The sequence below is a fragment of the Pseudorca crassidens genome, chromosome X, assembly GCF_039906515.1.
Source record: "Pseudorca crassidens isolate mPseCra1 chromosome X, mPseCra1.hap1, whole genome shotgun sequence".
Classification (NCBI taxonomy): domain Eukaryota; kingdom Metazoa; phylum Chordata; class Mammalia; order Artiodactyla; family Delphinidae; genus Pseudorca; species Pseudorca crassidens.
The window spans coordinates 105,778,997-105,797,351 of record NC_090317.1 but is presented as its reverse complement, the minus strand read 5'-3'; the positions used below and the strand labels follow the sequence as shown (position 1 = coordinate 105,797,351).

The 18,355-nt window shown below is 36.8% G+C and overlaps 1 protein-coding gene across 2 annotated transcripts in view; it reads right to left on the bottom strand.

Annotated features, from left to right (window-relative positions):
• Window positions 1-18,355, bottom strand: part of DMD (dystrophin) — a 2,128,065-nt gene that overhangs the window by 500,296 nt on the left and 1,609,414 nt on the right. For both annotated transcript variants that reach the window (XM_067723245.1, XM_067723244.1), the window contains exon 55: window positions 6,691-6,880. In XM_067723245.1, the coding sequence (XP_067579346.1) occupies window positions 6,691-6,880 (190 nt within the window). The remainder of the gene's footprint in view (window positions 1-6,690; window positions 6,881-18,355) is intronic.

The window sequence follows — 18,355 nt, the reverse complement described above, 5'->3', positions numbered from 1 at the left end:
ACCGTAAGTTCATTCTCTAAGCTGGTGAGTCTGTTTCTGTTTTGTAAATAAGTTCATCTGTATCATTTCATTTTAGATTCTGCATATAAGCGATATTATACGGTATTTCTCTTTCTCTGACTTACTTCACTCAGTATGACAGTCTCTAAGTCCATCCATGTTGCTGCAAATGGCATTCTTTCATTCTTTTTAATGGCCGAGTAATATTCCATTGTATAATTGAAGAATAAAAACCATATGATCATCTCAGTAGATGCAGAAAAAGCTTTTGACAAAACTCAGCACCATTTATGATAAAAACTCTCCAGAAAGTGGGCATGGAGGGAACATACCTCAACATAATAAAGGCCATATACGATGAACCTACAGTTAACATCATACTCAATGGTGAAAAGCTGAAAGCATTTCCTTTAAGATCAGGAACAAGACAAGGATGTCCACTCTTGCCACTTTTTTTTTTTTTTTTTTTTTTTGCGGTACGCGGGCCTCTCACTGCTGCGGCCTCTCCCGTTGCGGAGCACAGGCTCCGGACGCGCAGGCTCAGTGGCCATGGCTCACAGGCCCAGCCGCTCCGCGACATGTGGGATCTTCCCGGATCGGGGCACGAACCCGTGTCCCCTGCATCGGCAGGCGGACTCTCAACCACTGCGCCACCAGGGAAGCCCTCTTGCCACTTTTATTCAACATAGTTTTGGAAGTCCTAGCCATGGCAATCAGAGAAGAAAAAGAAATAACGGGAATCCAAATTGAAAAAGAAGAAGTTAAACTGTCACTGTTTGCAGATGACATGATACTATACATAGAAAATCCTAAAGCTGTCACCAGAAAACTACTAGAGCTCATCAATGAATCTGGTAAAGCTGCAGGTTACAAAATTAATACACAGAAACCTGTTGCATTTTCTATACACTAACAACGAAAGATCAGAAAGAGAAATTAAGGAAACAATCCCATTTACCACTGCATCAAAAAGAATAAAATACCTAGGAATAAACCTATCTAAGGAGACAGAAGACCTGTACTCTGAAAACTCTAAGATGCTGATGAAAGAAATCGAAGATGACACAAACAGACAGAAAGACATACCATGTTCTGGGATTGGAAAAATCAATATTGTGAAAATGACTCTACTACCCAAGGCAATCTACAGATTCAATGCAATCCCTATCAAACTACCAATGGCATTTTTCACAGAACTAGAACAAAAAAATCTTAAAATTTGTATGGAGACACAAAAGACCCCGGATAGCCAAAGCAATCTTGAGAAAGCCGCATTCTTGACTTCTCTTCCCATAACTATTTTTCCTCTTTAATTCTGCAACTCTGTAAGGCACCCAGTCATGCCAAATGGTAAGCAGTCAGTGACTCCTCACTGTACCTCACATTTCCCCCTCACCTCTTCCTCCCATAATCTACATCACAATGTTAGTTTTTTCCCTCCAAATAGCTCACACATCTGTTTCCTTTGTTCAACCTCAACACCTTAATGATCATTTCTTGCTTGGAATATTACAGAAACAACTTTCTAACTTTTGTTCCTGGACAGGTCTCATATCCTTCCAATTCATTCTCCTCACAGCTACCAGAGCGATCTTTCAAAAACATAAGTTAGGTTATTCCATTTCCTTGCTTCAAAACGTGCTGTGACTTCCCACAGACTACAGATAAAGTCCAAACTCTCAAAGATAGGCGGACAGAGGGAGGGAAAGACAGCTAACACATACCGAACACTTTGAGCGCAGCACTCTGCCCCTCTGGTGGGCATTCTACATGTATTCCATCAGTTATTCCTCACAAAACCCTGTGGAGTATTATTTTCATTGCACAGAAGAATATAACTGAGACTTAGAGGTTAGGCAATAAGTGGTCTTTCGGCTTACAAGGCTTATACTCTATCTACTATACCATGCTGCCTTTCTACATAATTTAGCCCCAGCTGATCTTTCCAAACTCATTTCTTATAATAATCATACCCCACCCATAGAGAAGTACCTTTCGATTCCTGAACTACCCAACTGTCCAGGACTTTCAACACGCTGTTTCCTTCCCTTTTGAACTCTGTGTATCTAGCCAACTCCTAACACATTCTTCTAACTTTCTCTGAACAGAAGTTCTCAACCTTGGCTGGACATGACAAGCGTGGACAGGACATGCTGTGATCAATCCAGTTTGAATCTCTGGGGGTAGAACCCAGAGATCAGCATTTAAAAAATCTCTTCCAATGTATAAGAAAGACTGAAAAACACTGTTCTAGGTGAGTTTCCTGGCCTCTCTGGCAAGCTTACCTCAATCATCTTCTGTTTTTACTAGATCCTGTCTAGCCCTCTACTGTAACACTCATCACTCTACCATACAATTTTGTCTTAGCATAACTATCTTCACCTCTGGAATATAAGCATCCCAAGGGCAGAAATCATACTCTAATGCAGAGGCTTTTGAATATATGCTACACACTGATCCAGTATGTACACACACACGCACATATATGCAAACAGTTGAAACCAAAACTGCAGAAAATAATACCGACTCTTATTTAAGAGTGATGGACTCTTGTTATTTTCTATTCTATTAATTTTATTCCTTTCTGTTTAAAAACATGTGGATTGATACTCATTAAATTAATTACGTAACCTAGTACTTTGAACTACGTTTGAAAAACATCTCTCTAATCACATTCGTAATGCTAGTCCTAACACCATGCTAGGCATCCAACAGGTATTTAATAAAGATTTGATGAATCAATCAAAGTTCTTAGGGAACATATATATATATATATATATATAAAATGTTTTGTATATCAAAAATGGCAGGCAGACATCACTAGGCAAAAGAAAAACATCAAGGTAAACTTTCATAATCTTTAGACACCAAAGGAGAACGATTAAAAACTACATATAAGACTCAATTCAAATTATAGCAACAAAAAGGAATACACAGAGGGTTTTCTTTTCTTAGAATTAGGAATCTTCAGATTACCGCTCTCCTTTCAGATGCACCTAGAAATATGACAATCCAATTTATTCAGGATACTAATTTTGCTACTGAGGTTGCATTCTTCCTTCTTCCTTAGGAATGAATCAGTGGGCCAAGATACATTGTGAGCAACACTGAAGAAGCTAAATTCCCCAATTTCAATAACATATTAGAAATTTAAGGTAGCTTAATCAATTTCCAGGTGTACTCTGATGTACAATTCAAAATTTATCAAACTTGTCTCTCTGGAAGCGTTTTGTTTAATAGAAGAGCATTTCTACAGTGGGTGGGGGAGGGTGGGAGGAGACATAGGTAAAACAAATGAAATTAGAGGAGGGAGTGAGTTGAGAGATACGGCCTGAGACATGACCCAGAACACAGATGAGGGAATCTCAAATATTAATTGCTCCATAGTCTCTCTTGCTGAGAAAAAGACCCTAATTATGCCACCTTTATGACCATCTCTCCCCACCACATACCCATCCCCACACACCTTCTTTACAAGCTGGTATTACAATTATCTCTTGGGGGTGCTTAGAGAATCAGTTAAGATTGGTGAAATTCTTGTGAAACATTAGTAAACATGCAGAGTCTGCATGTTTAACTAACTATTTTCAGTTAGTTACCCACGGTTTTATGTTAGAACTTAGAACTGCGACCATCTTTACCAGTTCTCTAAGGCCCAAAGCAGGAAATGTTTTGGACACAGGAAGAATCTGATTCAATTATGAACATAGTTCTTCATTTTAAGAATAAATTTGCAATTTAAGAATTTTCAAACTGTCACCTCTTAGGGCTCTATATGGTACTCTATAAAAATACATTGGCTTTAAGATTCCAGTTATACTGTCAGAAATAACAATACTTATAAGAAAAAAATCTCCTCATCCTAAAGCACAAGGTCAAATATAATGACTTTGCTCTTAGTAAGGAAAGTAAATAACATTTTTTTTCTAATATAAGGAAGAAACTTGAATGGCTTTCAGAGTGGAATTAATCAGGTTAATTCCATTCAGGAAGCATATACTTCCTAATACATGTATGCTTATCAAACCCAGGAATTGTAATTATTGCTGGGAGAATTAAACATCCTATGAAGTGGATGATAAGCAGTGATAGTCAGGTAGTCTAGTAAGAGCTGGAGTCTCCACATATAGAAACACCGATTGACAGTCACAGAGAAAAACCCATTTTCTGACCCCCTGTCCCCATTCAGCAGCATCTGTATAAAGTAAGACATCACTGCTTTTGGGTGGACAGATATATTGAAATCTGTTGGGAGAGCCGCTGCTCTGGCTAGGCATTTGGAGTTTCCTTTTTTAATATGTAAGAACTATTCTTGCTATACAGCATGAATCAAACAATGAATATAATGCCACCAGCTTCTGCAAACGAAGTGAAAGGCATACAGTTACACTTTATTCCCTCACACATATTACAGAACATTCGTTTTGTTCAAAATTTTAAAAAAGTTATCTTTGGAGGGGAAAAAAAGCAAACACTTCCATTTAGCTGAAATACTGAAACTGCATGTCATCTCCTAAGCTATGTGGTTTCATTTACTTTCAAGCTTGCCAATTTCCATTTGTTGCTTTTAAACCCCAGTATCTTGATTTAATTCTATCAGTTGAAATGTGCCATTAACAATAATCAATAGTTTCAGTAGTTTAGAGTTTTACCATGACATCTTCAAATCTTTCATCAAAAGACCATTATTCAGCCATCTAACTGAAAATCAGAGCTGGCTATAAATGTCATTCCTATCCATAAAATGTAGTTTCAACCTCAGGCAACTGGAATCTATAGAAGACACAATATTAACTGAGAGGGAATGAGAAATTGTCTCTTTTAAAATAACACTGGAATCTTAGTTAGTCCTACTATAGTTAAGGGAAAATGGTATGTCTACGGTTTTCAGGAACTCTAAGGGAGTTTTATATGGCTTTTAAGAGTAAATACAGTTTTATGAGTAATATAGAATAAGCTAAGAAAGTTTCCTCGGCACCATTTCCAACTATTTTTGAAAGAGATCAGAAATCTAAACACAAAATGTACTTTATTCTCCATTCCTCCACAGTAAACATAGTTAGGAAACACTGCAGTTTTTTTCTTTAATGATTCAGAATCTTGCAGTTTCTCATGATGAGAAGTTTGTATATGAATTTTCATTGTATAAGTACTATAGATATAAATACAAAAAGTATAGGAGATAGATGGATGTATCCTTGTTTTGCCCTCAACAAGACATCCATCAATTTAAGAAATATTTTATTAAGTCGCTATTATAAAACTGAGTCACTGGATTTATTTTTAAAAGGAAACTGCTTTAAAAAATCCACTTAAAGTTTTACTCTTTATTTACCATAGCTGAGGGGAGTATGTGAATCCACGTATCTAAAATTCTAGGGTGGCTTTATGGGCATGGACAAGGAGAAATAAAATTTTACTTATGAAATATCATAAATCAAATATGTTACAGCAGCACATTTTCTAACTGTTTACCTAAGAGTGACCAAAAAACGAACTTTACACTGCATTTCCATTCACAAGCCATGGGAGATACCTGGGAAGATAAAGTCAGGTGTTGTTCTAAACAAACTACCTCCAAATGATCAAACTAACTCAACACACATTGTGGGGGAGCAAGTGGGGGCCGAGGATAATGATAAAGAATGAGGAATCCAAGAAGCTCTAAACTGCCACTGTCATCTACTCTACATACGAGAGCATCCGAGTAGATCACATGTCCTATCGAAACAGAAGAAAAGAAGGAGAACAACAAGGAGGGGAGGAGGTGAAACTTTGCTTAATATGATTTGATTTTGGAATTATTTTTCAACCTAGGATATACTATCCCTTTTTTCATCATAATTTTAAAATATTAAAAAACTGAAGTTAGTCCTAAAAATGGATCCTATTATTCTAACACTCCGAATTTTCTTTGCGGTACTAGTAAACTTCTTATATCAAGTCAGAAGACTCAACTATACATAACGAAACTCCATTGTAGGTCAGGAAAATTATGTCAGGTCCTGAACGTAGGCATCAGGAGCCTTCCTGAACTACAGAATAAGATTCTCACCAAGACTTCATGTAAACAAAACTACCTGAAACTTCTGTTTTCACTGTTTATGCATATGAAATTTTATAGCAAGAATTCTTGTTTCTAGGAAAAACAATTGTCGAAAATTGTGTGATCATTAACTATGACAGATTTAGCTATATCATTTTTATTTTCACAGATCATGTTAGGAAGAAAGCTATAAAATACCAGATTAACATTTCAAAACTTACTGGCAAGTAATGAAGGGAAACTGATTCAGTTAGCAACGCAAAATAAAACAGACAATTCATACAGATGCTTTCCATGTAAAATATTAAATAAACACTCAAAAATGGCAACTTTTTCAAATTTAATAAGCCAATCCCTAATTTATTCTTCTGAGCAAAGTTTCTTCTTATCAAAGCTCTAGCTTTACGGGCAAGTTTTTCCTGGTCAAAACCACACACTATTTAGAAGACTGGGGTATTAAATGAAATAATAAATGATTTTTCCTTTTTCCTCTGTCTCTCTTCTTCTAGCCCAAATGCTTAAATACATAAGGCCATGTAAAACAACTATTTTAGTTCGTCCACAGCGTATCAATTACAAGGACAAATGCTGAGAATTCTTCAACTGGATTCACAAGAGGGATGAGGTAGAAATGCTTGACTTACTTGCCATTGTTTCATCACCTCTCTTACTCCCTTGGAATCTTCTAGGAGCCTTTCCTTATGGGTGGCATCCTGCAGGACGTTGGCAGTTGTTTCGGCTTCCGTAATCCAGGCAAGAAACTTCTCCAGGTCCAGCGGGAACTGTTGCAGTAATCTATGAGTTTCTTCCAAAGCAGTCTCTCGCTCACTCACTCTGCAAAAGAACAAATGTCCAGATGCAATTCTCCTCAAACATCAGAAAGGCGCACCCAGTGAATCCCACGAAAAGAGCAAAGTCCAGGGGACTAAATTGTAATATACGAACAAAGGGGTGAGTTGTTGCTAAAACTGCTCTTCAAAGCATCAACCACTAGAATAGCGTGTGTGTGTGTGTGTGTGTGTGTGTGTGTGTGTGTGTGTGTGTATTTGGACTTTTAGACTTTTGAAAGTTCACATGTGAATTTTACAAAAAAGAATTTTTTAAACTTTTTAGTTTCTGATGGTCAATTTTGAAAGTTTATTTTAATATGCTGCAAAAGTTTAAGCTAATCTTTATAGGTAAAACCCTAAAATCTATACCATGCTTATCTTTGATGTCACCTGAGGCAGGAAATCATGATTAGACAGGCCAGGAGAAATGCAAACCTAGAACAGAAAGTTGAACACTGAAAGAGAAGGGGACTGAAGAACAAAAGAGAACAAAAAGACTAAGAAGTAGGAAAACCATGTATTTCATAGAAACCATTGTACAAAATGTAATTCTGCATAACACTATCATGTTCTAATTGTGTTAGCTTTAATTTTCATTACCTGATGGTCATACAACTGAGAATATTTCCCAAAAGAAAAATTTTATGCGTAATGGAAAAAGTGGAGCCTAAAATCCAGACAGATCTGGGTTCAAATCCCAATATCCTCTACCAAGTGTGTGATATGACAAGTTACTCAACCTCTCTGATTTCTCATCTGCAATACATATTGCTGTGATAAGAGCGAAAATACAACAATGTGTGTAAAGCTGAGTGCCTCACACATTATGTAGTCACATATTACGGTTGCTCAAAAATGTTAGTTCCCTCTGCCCACATCCCATTCTCATTTCTCTAATCTTTTAGACGGAATGAACCAAATTCCCTAATGACACAAAAGTCTAAAGAAAAGTTATTCATATTTTCTGACAATATATATAATGCATGTATTGTGGATACACACACACATGCCCTCAGCAAACATCTACATAATAATAGCTTGGGAAGGAAAATTGCCTGAGGCAACAACAGTCCCATCTAAAAAAGATTCAGGTAAATTTTGTCTGCAGTGAGGAAATTAGTACTCTATTTACATGCTATATTTGCCTTCTATTATTACACAAACACTTTCTGGGATTAAACATAAGCTAAAAATGGATTTAAAAAAAATTGAACACTTGAATATGATACACACTGCTTGTTAAGATGTGATTGTCAATAATTATGCAAAACTGCAATTTATTTCAGCAGCAACTTTATCATGGGATGTGCAAACCAGGCAATAAACAACTCCTGCCAAGCCAGCGGCAGCAAAGCCCCCGGAAGAGCTGTTTATTCATCATGGGTGAGGTTTTTGCTGAGCATACAGTCTTCCACAGTGTAGTTTCGGTGCTCATACTGGATAAAAATCTTCTGTCTGCATTAACTGGTGGAGGGTAGAATAGGTTTATGAGGATGCAGCTACTGGAAAAAAGGAAGCATTGCACTAAGCTATTTATCAACTCCTAAATAAACTTGAATACTGCACAGCTGAAAGGTAGCTTTGTGTTCTGGTCGGGCAAATCAGTTAAACCTCGCAGAGTTCAAGGGCTAACCTGAACTGCTGGCTCCCTGCTTATTTAGTTTCCAGGCAAATTATCAATGCAGGGAGAAATATCAAAATATCGTTATTTGCTTATTTATTTATCTTTTTATTTAATATGATTTAAAAATTCAGAACCATTGCAACAACACTGAGAATCTTAATGTTATAATCTGTCATGAAACGTACAAATGTACAGGTTGAAGCATGTGTAATTGCTAAGGTTTGACCATTTCTGACCTACAAAAGGGGCAATTTCATCCCGTTCAACCTAATATTTTAGGTTGCCTCGTGCATTGCAAATCACTAAGATTTACTCCACCACCAGCTCCAAATCTCGCATAGAAATAAGCTGTCACATTGCAGAAGACAAATGCAGGGTTAGACACTGATATATATTCTAACATACTCCAAATTCACACGAAATAAAAGAGCAGTGTGAAACTCCCTCGTGGCAGAGTGAAGCTTGGAGAATTAGATACTGTGCATTTTATTACCAGCTTCATCATCATCATGAGCTGCACCTGATGCATCTTAGCTCCTCTGTCTTTAAAGAGAAACACCACTTCCCTCTGCTTCCAGAGAAAGTAACTAGTAAATAACTTTCTAAAATGTGATGCACATAAATCAGATGAAAGGGTTCTACCGAGACAATGAGATTTCCAGCCAAATCCTACCACTGAGTTTGCTGCTTTGTAAATTAGGCCCTTAGGGAAGAGCAGTAACTCTTTCAGGACCCTAAGGCACTGTTTTCCTAAACGATACCCTCGTGGTCTGAAATACTGACAACATCAGGCTGAATGTTTTCTAGTTTGGAAATACGTTAACAAAAATTCAACGGCAGCAATAGCAGAAAAATCTCTTTGATCAGAGGTGAGACTGTTATTTCCTGCTTGTGTGGGAGACTTAAGGCTGCATCCTTTCTCCTGAAATCAATCTATGTACACTGAATTCTTAGACTTTAATTGTGCCAAGTCTAGACTAGAAATGAGTCAAGGGTACTTGTATGGCATCTTTGTGCATTCCAAATAGCTCTGACTATATGCCATACTTTAAAATTTTCCGTTACCATATGGCTTTAAATGGCTTATATGATAAAATAAAAATGTAGAAATAATAAGAATCATAAAGAAACAAAAAAAAATTGGCCTAGAACAAAACTAAAGATCTGGAACATCAGGCTTCCCTGGTGGCGCACTGGTTAAGAATCCGCCTGCCAATGCAGGGGACACGGGTTCAAGCCCTGGTCTGGGAAGATCCCACATACCGCGGAGCAACTAAGCCCGTGTACCACAGCTACTGAGCCTGTGCTCTAGAGCCCGCGAGCCACAACTACTGAAGCCCACATGCCACAACTACTGAAGCCTGCAGGCCTAGAGCCCGTGCTCTGCAACAAGAGAAGCCACCGCAACAAAAAGCCCGTGCACTGCAACGAAGAGTAGCCCCAGCTCGCTGCAACTAGAGAAAGCCCGCGCACAGCAACGAAGACCCAACGCAGCATAAAAAATAAATAAATAAAATAAGTCTATTAAAAAAAAAAAGATCTTGAACATAGATTTTTTTTTTTTAAATTCCCTTTTCCAGATTATCAAATTATAGACCCTGGAGAAAATTCGGCTGAACTTTAAAAGTAAGAATGACCAGATATCATAAAATAGTAATAATGCTTTACAAGTATAATCTACTGCATTGGTTAAGTACTTTTTATATAACAAATTTTAATTACCAGCAATTCCAGCTTTATAATGCATAAAAATAGCTGAGAATTTGATGGAGTGTGGAATGGGACAGTGACTTCAAAAGGTTTTACTTCTATTCATAAGGGCACCATACACCAACCTCCATATATAAATACAGGCAGGGTGGTTCCCAAAGTCTGTTCCGCAGCCCAGCAGCATCAGCAGCAACTGAGAACTTATTAGAAATGCAAATTCTCAAGCCTTGCCCTAGACGTACTGAATCAGAAATTCTGTGTGTGGAGGCCAGCAAGCTGTAGATCAACAAGCCTTCCAGGTGATCCTGATATATGCTAAAGTTTGAGAATCACTGACGCTAGAGACCAAACTTTGAGAACTACTGGTGCAGTGGATGCTGTGCTGGGTCTGCCTAGACCCCTCTTCAGGACTGAAGTATGTCTTGCTTTAGCTTCTAGGAAAGCAACTGGAGGCAGGTTGCATCCAGTGACTGGTTAATGTGTGGGCTATAGAAGCCTGGTCCCCTTGCTCCGACTCAGGACAATTCGGGAAGGGAGCGGAGAGGAGGAGGGTTGACTGATGTTGTGGCTGCAACTGAATTAAAGCCCAGCTTCTCCTTCCGCCCTACTGTGCTTCCTTCCCCTTCCTCTCTCACAGGTGTTATCCTGAGAGCACTCTCCAGAAAAAATTCCTGCACGTTAATTGCTTTCTCAGGATCTGCCTTTTGGAGAACTTGACCTGCTGAACTGTCACACTAAATAAAAATTTGAAAAATATACTTGTTACAAAATGTATGTGGAGAAATACATAACTATACTTGCACAGATTGTGGTCTCAAAAGGAGACAGGACGGAGGATTCTCACACTCAGCAATTGAGCCTGAACAGCCACTGCACCTTTGGGTGCCCTTTAAGGAGATCTATAGATAAGGCAGAGTTGCATTATCACCAGTTACAAGCAAGAATCTACTGAAGGGGCAAAGTGCTGGAGCTGCAAGAATCTACTGAAGGGGCAAAGTGCTGGAGCTATAAGGCTTAGTGCAATCCTGCAACGGCCCAAGAATGTGCTCATCCAGAGACGAGTCTGCATAAAGGGGAAAAATCACAGAAGGCATGTCTTCAGTACCTCCATTTTCTTTTTAAGAACTGATTATCAATGATGCAATCAGATAAGTAACAACCTGCTCCTTCATACACACACACCATGGTATCTCTGAATAAATCTCTAAGACTCCAGATTTTCTGTTAAGTTGAATATCACTAATTTCTTATGGGTCAACCTAATACACAAAAAGCAAAAGAGAAAAGGGAAACCTACTACTTTCCAAGGTAAGGCTGAAGAGCTTAATTAATGTATAGACAATATTCCATGATCAGATACATGGATGGGTGATAGTTAATCAGTGCACTATATTATAGGACTTTTAATATATGCATATATAATAAATATATATATAAGCAAACAGAAACAAGCACATTGAATATTTTTAGGGAAAAAAAGGCTCAGTCTGACATAGAAGGCTATTTTGCCCAGGTGTTTCTGAAAGTGTGACAACTGGGGAAATTCACAGCACTTAGTCTTCTACTAAATAATACTTCCATCTGTGCCCTGGTATTGTCATGGAGTAACCAAATAAAACACTCTCAATCTTTCCTTCTTGGTTTATTTGCATTTTAACCACTAGCATTTCCTATGATATTTTTAGGGGAAGGATTACAGGATGACTTTCTTTTTTTCCCCTTTTTTTTGTTGTTAGACATAGATCAGAGAAAGTGAGTACCTTAGCAGCAACCACTTGGACTTTGGACCAAAAGATTTCTGGCAACGTCAAACACTACTCATAGAACCAGAGTTAACCTGACATTCAAATTCTCTGTAACCGTAACAGTCTCTACTAGTTTGCTAGTAAATAAATTAATTTTGATTAAAAAAAATAACTCTACGTTGTATTTGCAAGGGGCAGCTAGAATTTTATTACCTATGGCTATACAGCAGTTCGTAGAAAGGATTCCTTTTAATCTCCAGCAATTCTATTAGTAATGTACACTAATGAAAAGCATTAATCTAAGTCAAATCCTTCAATAATGCTTGGATTAGTATCCCGTTAGTTCCCTTTCTAGCAACAATTCTAAGACTGTGGCTTTATTTGTCTTTGGGCAACCCCCAAAAGGGTTGTGGCAATGAGAGGATGTTTCTCTCTTCTCCTCTGTTATCAAACTCTAAAGTGAGAAATATACTCTGTCCTTTTAATGGAACAATTGACAAAGGGTGTGAGATGAAGGCTGTAAGGTCCAGCATAGAAAATAAAATTGAAATCTAATAATCTATATAGCTCTTTAAAGATTTTAAAGTATGCTCAGATTTATTCTCTCACCATTTCACAAGGTATCCCCTATTTTTTCTACTTACAGTGTGTTTCTCTGTTTCTTTGTATGCTTCCAGTTGGATGTTTCATTCCAGTGGGTTCAACCTCCACACAGATTATCTTTAAATCTGAACCTCATTCTTATTTCCACAAGCCTACCAACATCTCATTCATTAGGTGATCCATGCATCTAGTCCATATGTATTATGTGCCAGGATTTATGCTTGGTGATGGTGACACAAAAGTCAATGAGACATGGACATGGACTTCGGCATTTAACATATTCAACTCTGGTGGGGGAGACACATAGGTAAACATTTAACTATAGTTACAATATGATTTCGGTTATAGTTCACCTGGATTCCCTACCAGTAGCCCAAATGTAATATGCATCACACTGTATTCATGAACTTATATCTCAATTTGCCAAACAAGTGATAAACATTTGTTTATCAAATAAGCAAATGTTTATCTTTTTAAACGTTTGTTTCTTTTTCTCATCAAAGGAAGTGGGGATCATCTAGCTGGGCTTTATCTTAAAATACAGTGATGGATGCTCAATAAAAGTCTGCCTAATTGAATTGATTTTCATACAAATCAGAAACCTTTTAGATATATGTCATAGGTTACTGCTGGTTTCATTTTGCTGTTGGGAAGACTGATTCTGAGAGAACCATAATGACTTTCCCAAAGTTGCACACAAGTAAGTGGCAGAACTGGGATTATAGCCCAGGTCTTGCATCCTAAAAAAGAGGTTTTTCTAACTCTGAAAATAGATATTGGTGTCCACTCCTCTCTGATATATTCATTGTAGTAAAAGAAAGAAAAGTGCAGGAAAGTTTATGCCTCCGAATCCTGGCCTTCATTTTGGAGCACAAATTTATCTATCTGTTACTTTACCGTAAGCGGCATCATTGAAACACATATAAACCTACCCAGAGGGAACCCACACATGCAAAGATATTCTCTCACCCTAACTCTAGTAGAAAGATCTAGCCGGTCTTTGCTTCAACACAAAAAAAATCCATTTTCAACACAAATCTGCTGGTTTTCTGTTCACCGACATATGCATTATGAGGTTTTCATCTCCTCTCTCCTGAGGTCTGGTACTAAATTACTCAAACTCTCCACAGTTAATTGCAAACCACAACCTAAATGTTCCCAAAGTATTGCTGATTAGTTCTCAGAAAACTCATTCCTATCTTTCGTCACCCCAGACAACGCAGGATGACTTTCTGACATATGCAGAAGCAACACACTTGCACGAAGAAATAGGTTAGTCCTCTAAAGATAAACCAGTTTTGAAGCTATCTATTTAAACTTTCTTCAATGCTACAGACGTTTTAGTAAAAAATATATATCACCTGAACTTTATCTTTGGATACTAAGGGAATATAGGTATTATCAGTCATGTAAGGAATTTCAAAATACACGTTCCATCTCCTTTATTTTTTTACTCTGTGGACATTTTTAAAATTGAGATTTGCACAATATATCATTGGGGAAAAAACCATAATTATACACTTTTCCTAAAAGCATTGGGATATTTCTGACAAAAAAACGTTAGGAGACAGCAGTAAAAATGTACTTTGTACTATTCTTCGTATTACTCACTTGACTTGTGTTTCAGGCATTTATCACTGAGAAAAATAAATTGATAAAAAATATACAAAATATTATGAACAAGTGCAGTATTCAAGATACTACCTTGGATGCTACCAAAAATGTTAACATTCTTTAGTCTAAGATCTGTGTTTTATATTTTTCTACTGATATAATACCTTAAGGTACTATTTGGAGAAGTTTAAAAATAATGTCGGAAGTAATTGATTACATTTGGTTTGGTTCACATACAGAGACTCAAAATATTATTTTGGATATTTACAGAACTGTAAAAAACCTTTAGAAAAAATGTACAGTTATACTACCATCCAGATGAATACAAACTTAGATTAGGGTTGGGTTTATAATTGGACACAATTTCTACTCTAAATAAATTCTCTCTGATTTGTAATAATGAGAATCTTTAAGTTGGTTTTGGTCACTGGTAGTGTTAATCTCTTTAAAAGATATATTTTCCTAATTGTTGATAAGCTAGATTGAGTAGCTTTCTTCTCTTCTAAAGGATATATGAAAACTAGGATAAAAACCAATGAAAAAGATCATCTCCTGGAAGTCTCACAAGACTGTGCAAATATGCATCCCCATCCCCAATAACTTAGAAAAAATAAAGAGAACAGTAGATTGTTAGATGCTGTTATATAATATTCAGAAGACAGCAAGGCAGGTTGGTTCAATTTTCTAAGATCAAAAGGCAAACGTATAGCAGATTCCCTTTAAAAGGAAAGAAGTGGCTAAAAACATATCAACTGATTATATGAACTTACAGCAGAGGTCTCCCAATGGAATTTAGAAATACGAACGATTTCATAATTCCTGGTATGAACTTCAAGTTATAGTCTCTAAATATTTGTGACTTTTATTACTCAATTCCTCATTCAGCACTCTTGTGGTTAATAATGCACTTTTGAGAGTCCTTTAAATTCAACATTTATTGTTATAGAATTTTGCACTAAAACAATGCTCTTCAGTTTTCAAGCTCTTCTCTGTGTATCTTCTCCTTTGATATGTTAAACAACTAGATGAGGTTAATGGGGTAGGTTGTTATGATCATCAACATTTTATAGTTGAGAAACCTGACTTTCAGAGAGGCTGGGCAGTTTCCAACGTAAGTGGCTCTAGTCCACTATGACATTCTCTCTTAAGGTAGACTTGCCAATCTCCCTGTGAGGTAAACATAATGGATATTAATATAGTACTATGCTCAAAAGCGCCTCATTTGCTGTGATTATTATAAGAATTAGGATTATGGTGTATATTTGTGTGAAGACAAAAATTATCATTCCTTTGCTTATCACCTTCAGCTGCCACCTAAGAGACCTATTAAAATGAATACTGCACTTTGGACTTGAAGTAGGCTTGAGGATTTTATTTTAAAAGAGGGCATTACAGTCAGGAATAAAATATTTTTATTCTTATGAAATAATAGAAAATTATAGTACATACGGTTGTGACCTTCTCATAATGGTAATTTATGTTTGCTAATGATACCAAGATAATCTGGAAATCTGTATCTTTTGAGAAATGTTTTACACTAAAATGATCTAACAAGAAAACCAAACCTTCGTATGTTTCTTTCCTAGAAATATTACAGTAAAATAGATACATTTTAATAAGACTGGTTGGGAAATGAATTAATCTCTCAAAGTGACTCTGTCTTGGTAGACTCTAAAAGAATTGCCCTTTTAATTTTCAATCCCTTTTAATGACTCAGATATGATTTATAAGACTTGTAGGATTACAAATAACTTGAGCTAATTAAAACTAATGATCAAAATAAAGATTTAAAGTTTCCTGCTTTCTTACTTTTAATTACTATGGGGAGAAACTACATTGAAAAGAACTAGATTATGTGAAATATACCGATGGCCTTCTATAAAATCAAGTCAAATTTATGAAGAATAGTAAAAAATTAAGGATTTATTTTTTCAAGTAAAACTACAACACTAAAGGAATAAATCTGAGGGCTGCACGTACTTTCAAAAATCCTCTTACTTATGAATGCACCGCTTATAAAAGGCTCTATATCTTCATTATCATCATCATCATCAGCTGTCATCATGAACTTACTGTAAATTCCTTGAGGACAAGGATTGACGCCACAGTTCCTGGCACTTAACACTCAATACATTAAATTAAAATGAAATAGGCACAGCTTCTAAAAATGAGAAGGTCACAATCCCTTGTTTCTAAAACACTGATAAATCAGAATTATTTCGTGATGCAAATTTACTGAATAATAATTTATATTTGTATAGAATTTTAACGTTTATACATTGCTCTCTCATATACTATTTCAGTTGAACCTCACAGTAACTTACAGATATCCTCTTGTTTGTTACAGAGAATTGACTGCATAATAGACTATTACTCAGTTATAACTAAGGTGTTTAAAAATGAGAATAAGCAATCCTGTGATCAAAATTATGTTTTGCTTTGTAGAAGTGTGGATATTAAATCTTTGGAGCTTATATCTTTCATCAAGTTTTGTACTAGCAGTTAAAGTGAAATGGTGGACTATTTCACTGGGCAACATGACACATTTAATTGTCAGTGACTGAATCTCTGCTACTCTTACACGAAAACAATATATTTTTTGAAAAAAGAAATTAAATGTACTCCTGCAAAGAATGCTAATTCAATGTATTTTTAGGTGCATTGCAAAAACAGAGGGCAAAGCAAACAATAAGTTCTGTCAAAATGAATCCATTGGATTGGCAACTTTTCTGATAGACTGTAAGTTTGATCCTGGTCCAGAGATAGCATGTACCAAAAGGGCCTTAAAAGCCATCCTATCCAGGCACCCATTTGGCTCTGTCAGCCAACATATTCCTCCCTTCCCTGCTTTGCATCACCCGTAGATTGGAACAGATACCCTCTCTGTAGCTCCACTCATGTTCTGTCAAAAAAAAAAAAAACAAAACAATAAGGGAATTCCCTGGCAGTCCAGTGGTTGGGACTCCAGGCTTTCACTGACGAGGGCCTGGGTTCAATCCCGGGTTGGGGAACTAAGATCCCGCAAGCCCTGTGTAGTGGCCAATAACATAACATAATATAACACAGAACATAACATAACGGAAGTGTTCATCATTAAAAAAAATTGAGTATGTCAGGGATGAGAATAGAGCATTGTGGCATAGCAGCAGAGATCTTCCTTCGTCACCTGACACTGATCTTTTTTTTTTTTTTTATCTTAGTTCCCCGACCAGGGATTGAACCCAGGCCCCCACCCCACCCCACCCGCAATGAAAGCGCTGAGTCCTAACCACTGGACTGCCAGGGAATTCCTGAACACTGCTCTATTAATCAACATTCTTTGTGTAAAAGCATGAAATGGTTGCTAAACCACCCAGTTTACCTTGCACGTAGCAGGATTTCTCCAACTTAGTCACAGGAGTATAATGAAAGACCTTGTCAAATGTCCTGATGAAATGCAAATACACTGCTGCATTCTGCTTGTCTGCCATTCTAAAAATTCTTCCGTGAAAAAAATTATTTTTGCCTCAAACATATAGGTAATATAAGTTTTTCTAAAACAATCTCTGTTTATGTGTATATCTGTGTTTGTTTTACTAAATTACCTGATTAGTCTCTGCAAGAAATGGGTTCATATTTCTCTCACAGCCTCCATGTAAGAAGCATTCATGATTTTACATGTCTTCGGTAGCTACAATAATATCTCCTGTGATTTTAATATAGAATTCAACTGCATTTGTCAACATCTAGTTAGAAGGCAATTAATATAGCTATGAAAGGAAGAGACCAGGGCATTTAATAAAGATGGTGGAAATAGATTATAACTGCAGTGATAATCACAGAATTTTTAAAGACTGTGCTAAACAACCTAGCAGATGTTAAATGTTTGCTCATTTCATTCAGTCTTATAAAATGGAAACTGGATCACCAAGAAAGAAAAGGTTAGGTTCTCAGAGAATAATGTTATTTCATTAATTGATAGATCAGTTCTCGTCGGGAAAAAATATTCAAACAAATCTTACAGACGACACAACAGAGGCTTTCTGGAAAGTGAGGGAGAATTTTGACTAACAGGGTGCTTGAAGAGTGCTACTGGTATTCCGTGGGGAGGGGCTGGAGATGGAGGACTCCACATACAACAGAACACTGTTCCAAGTCCCATAATACTTTTGAATGTCCCACTAGATACGCACGTAGGGCGAAA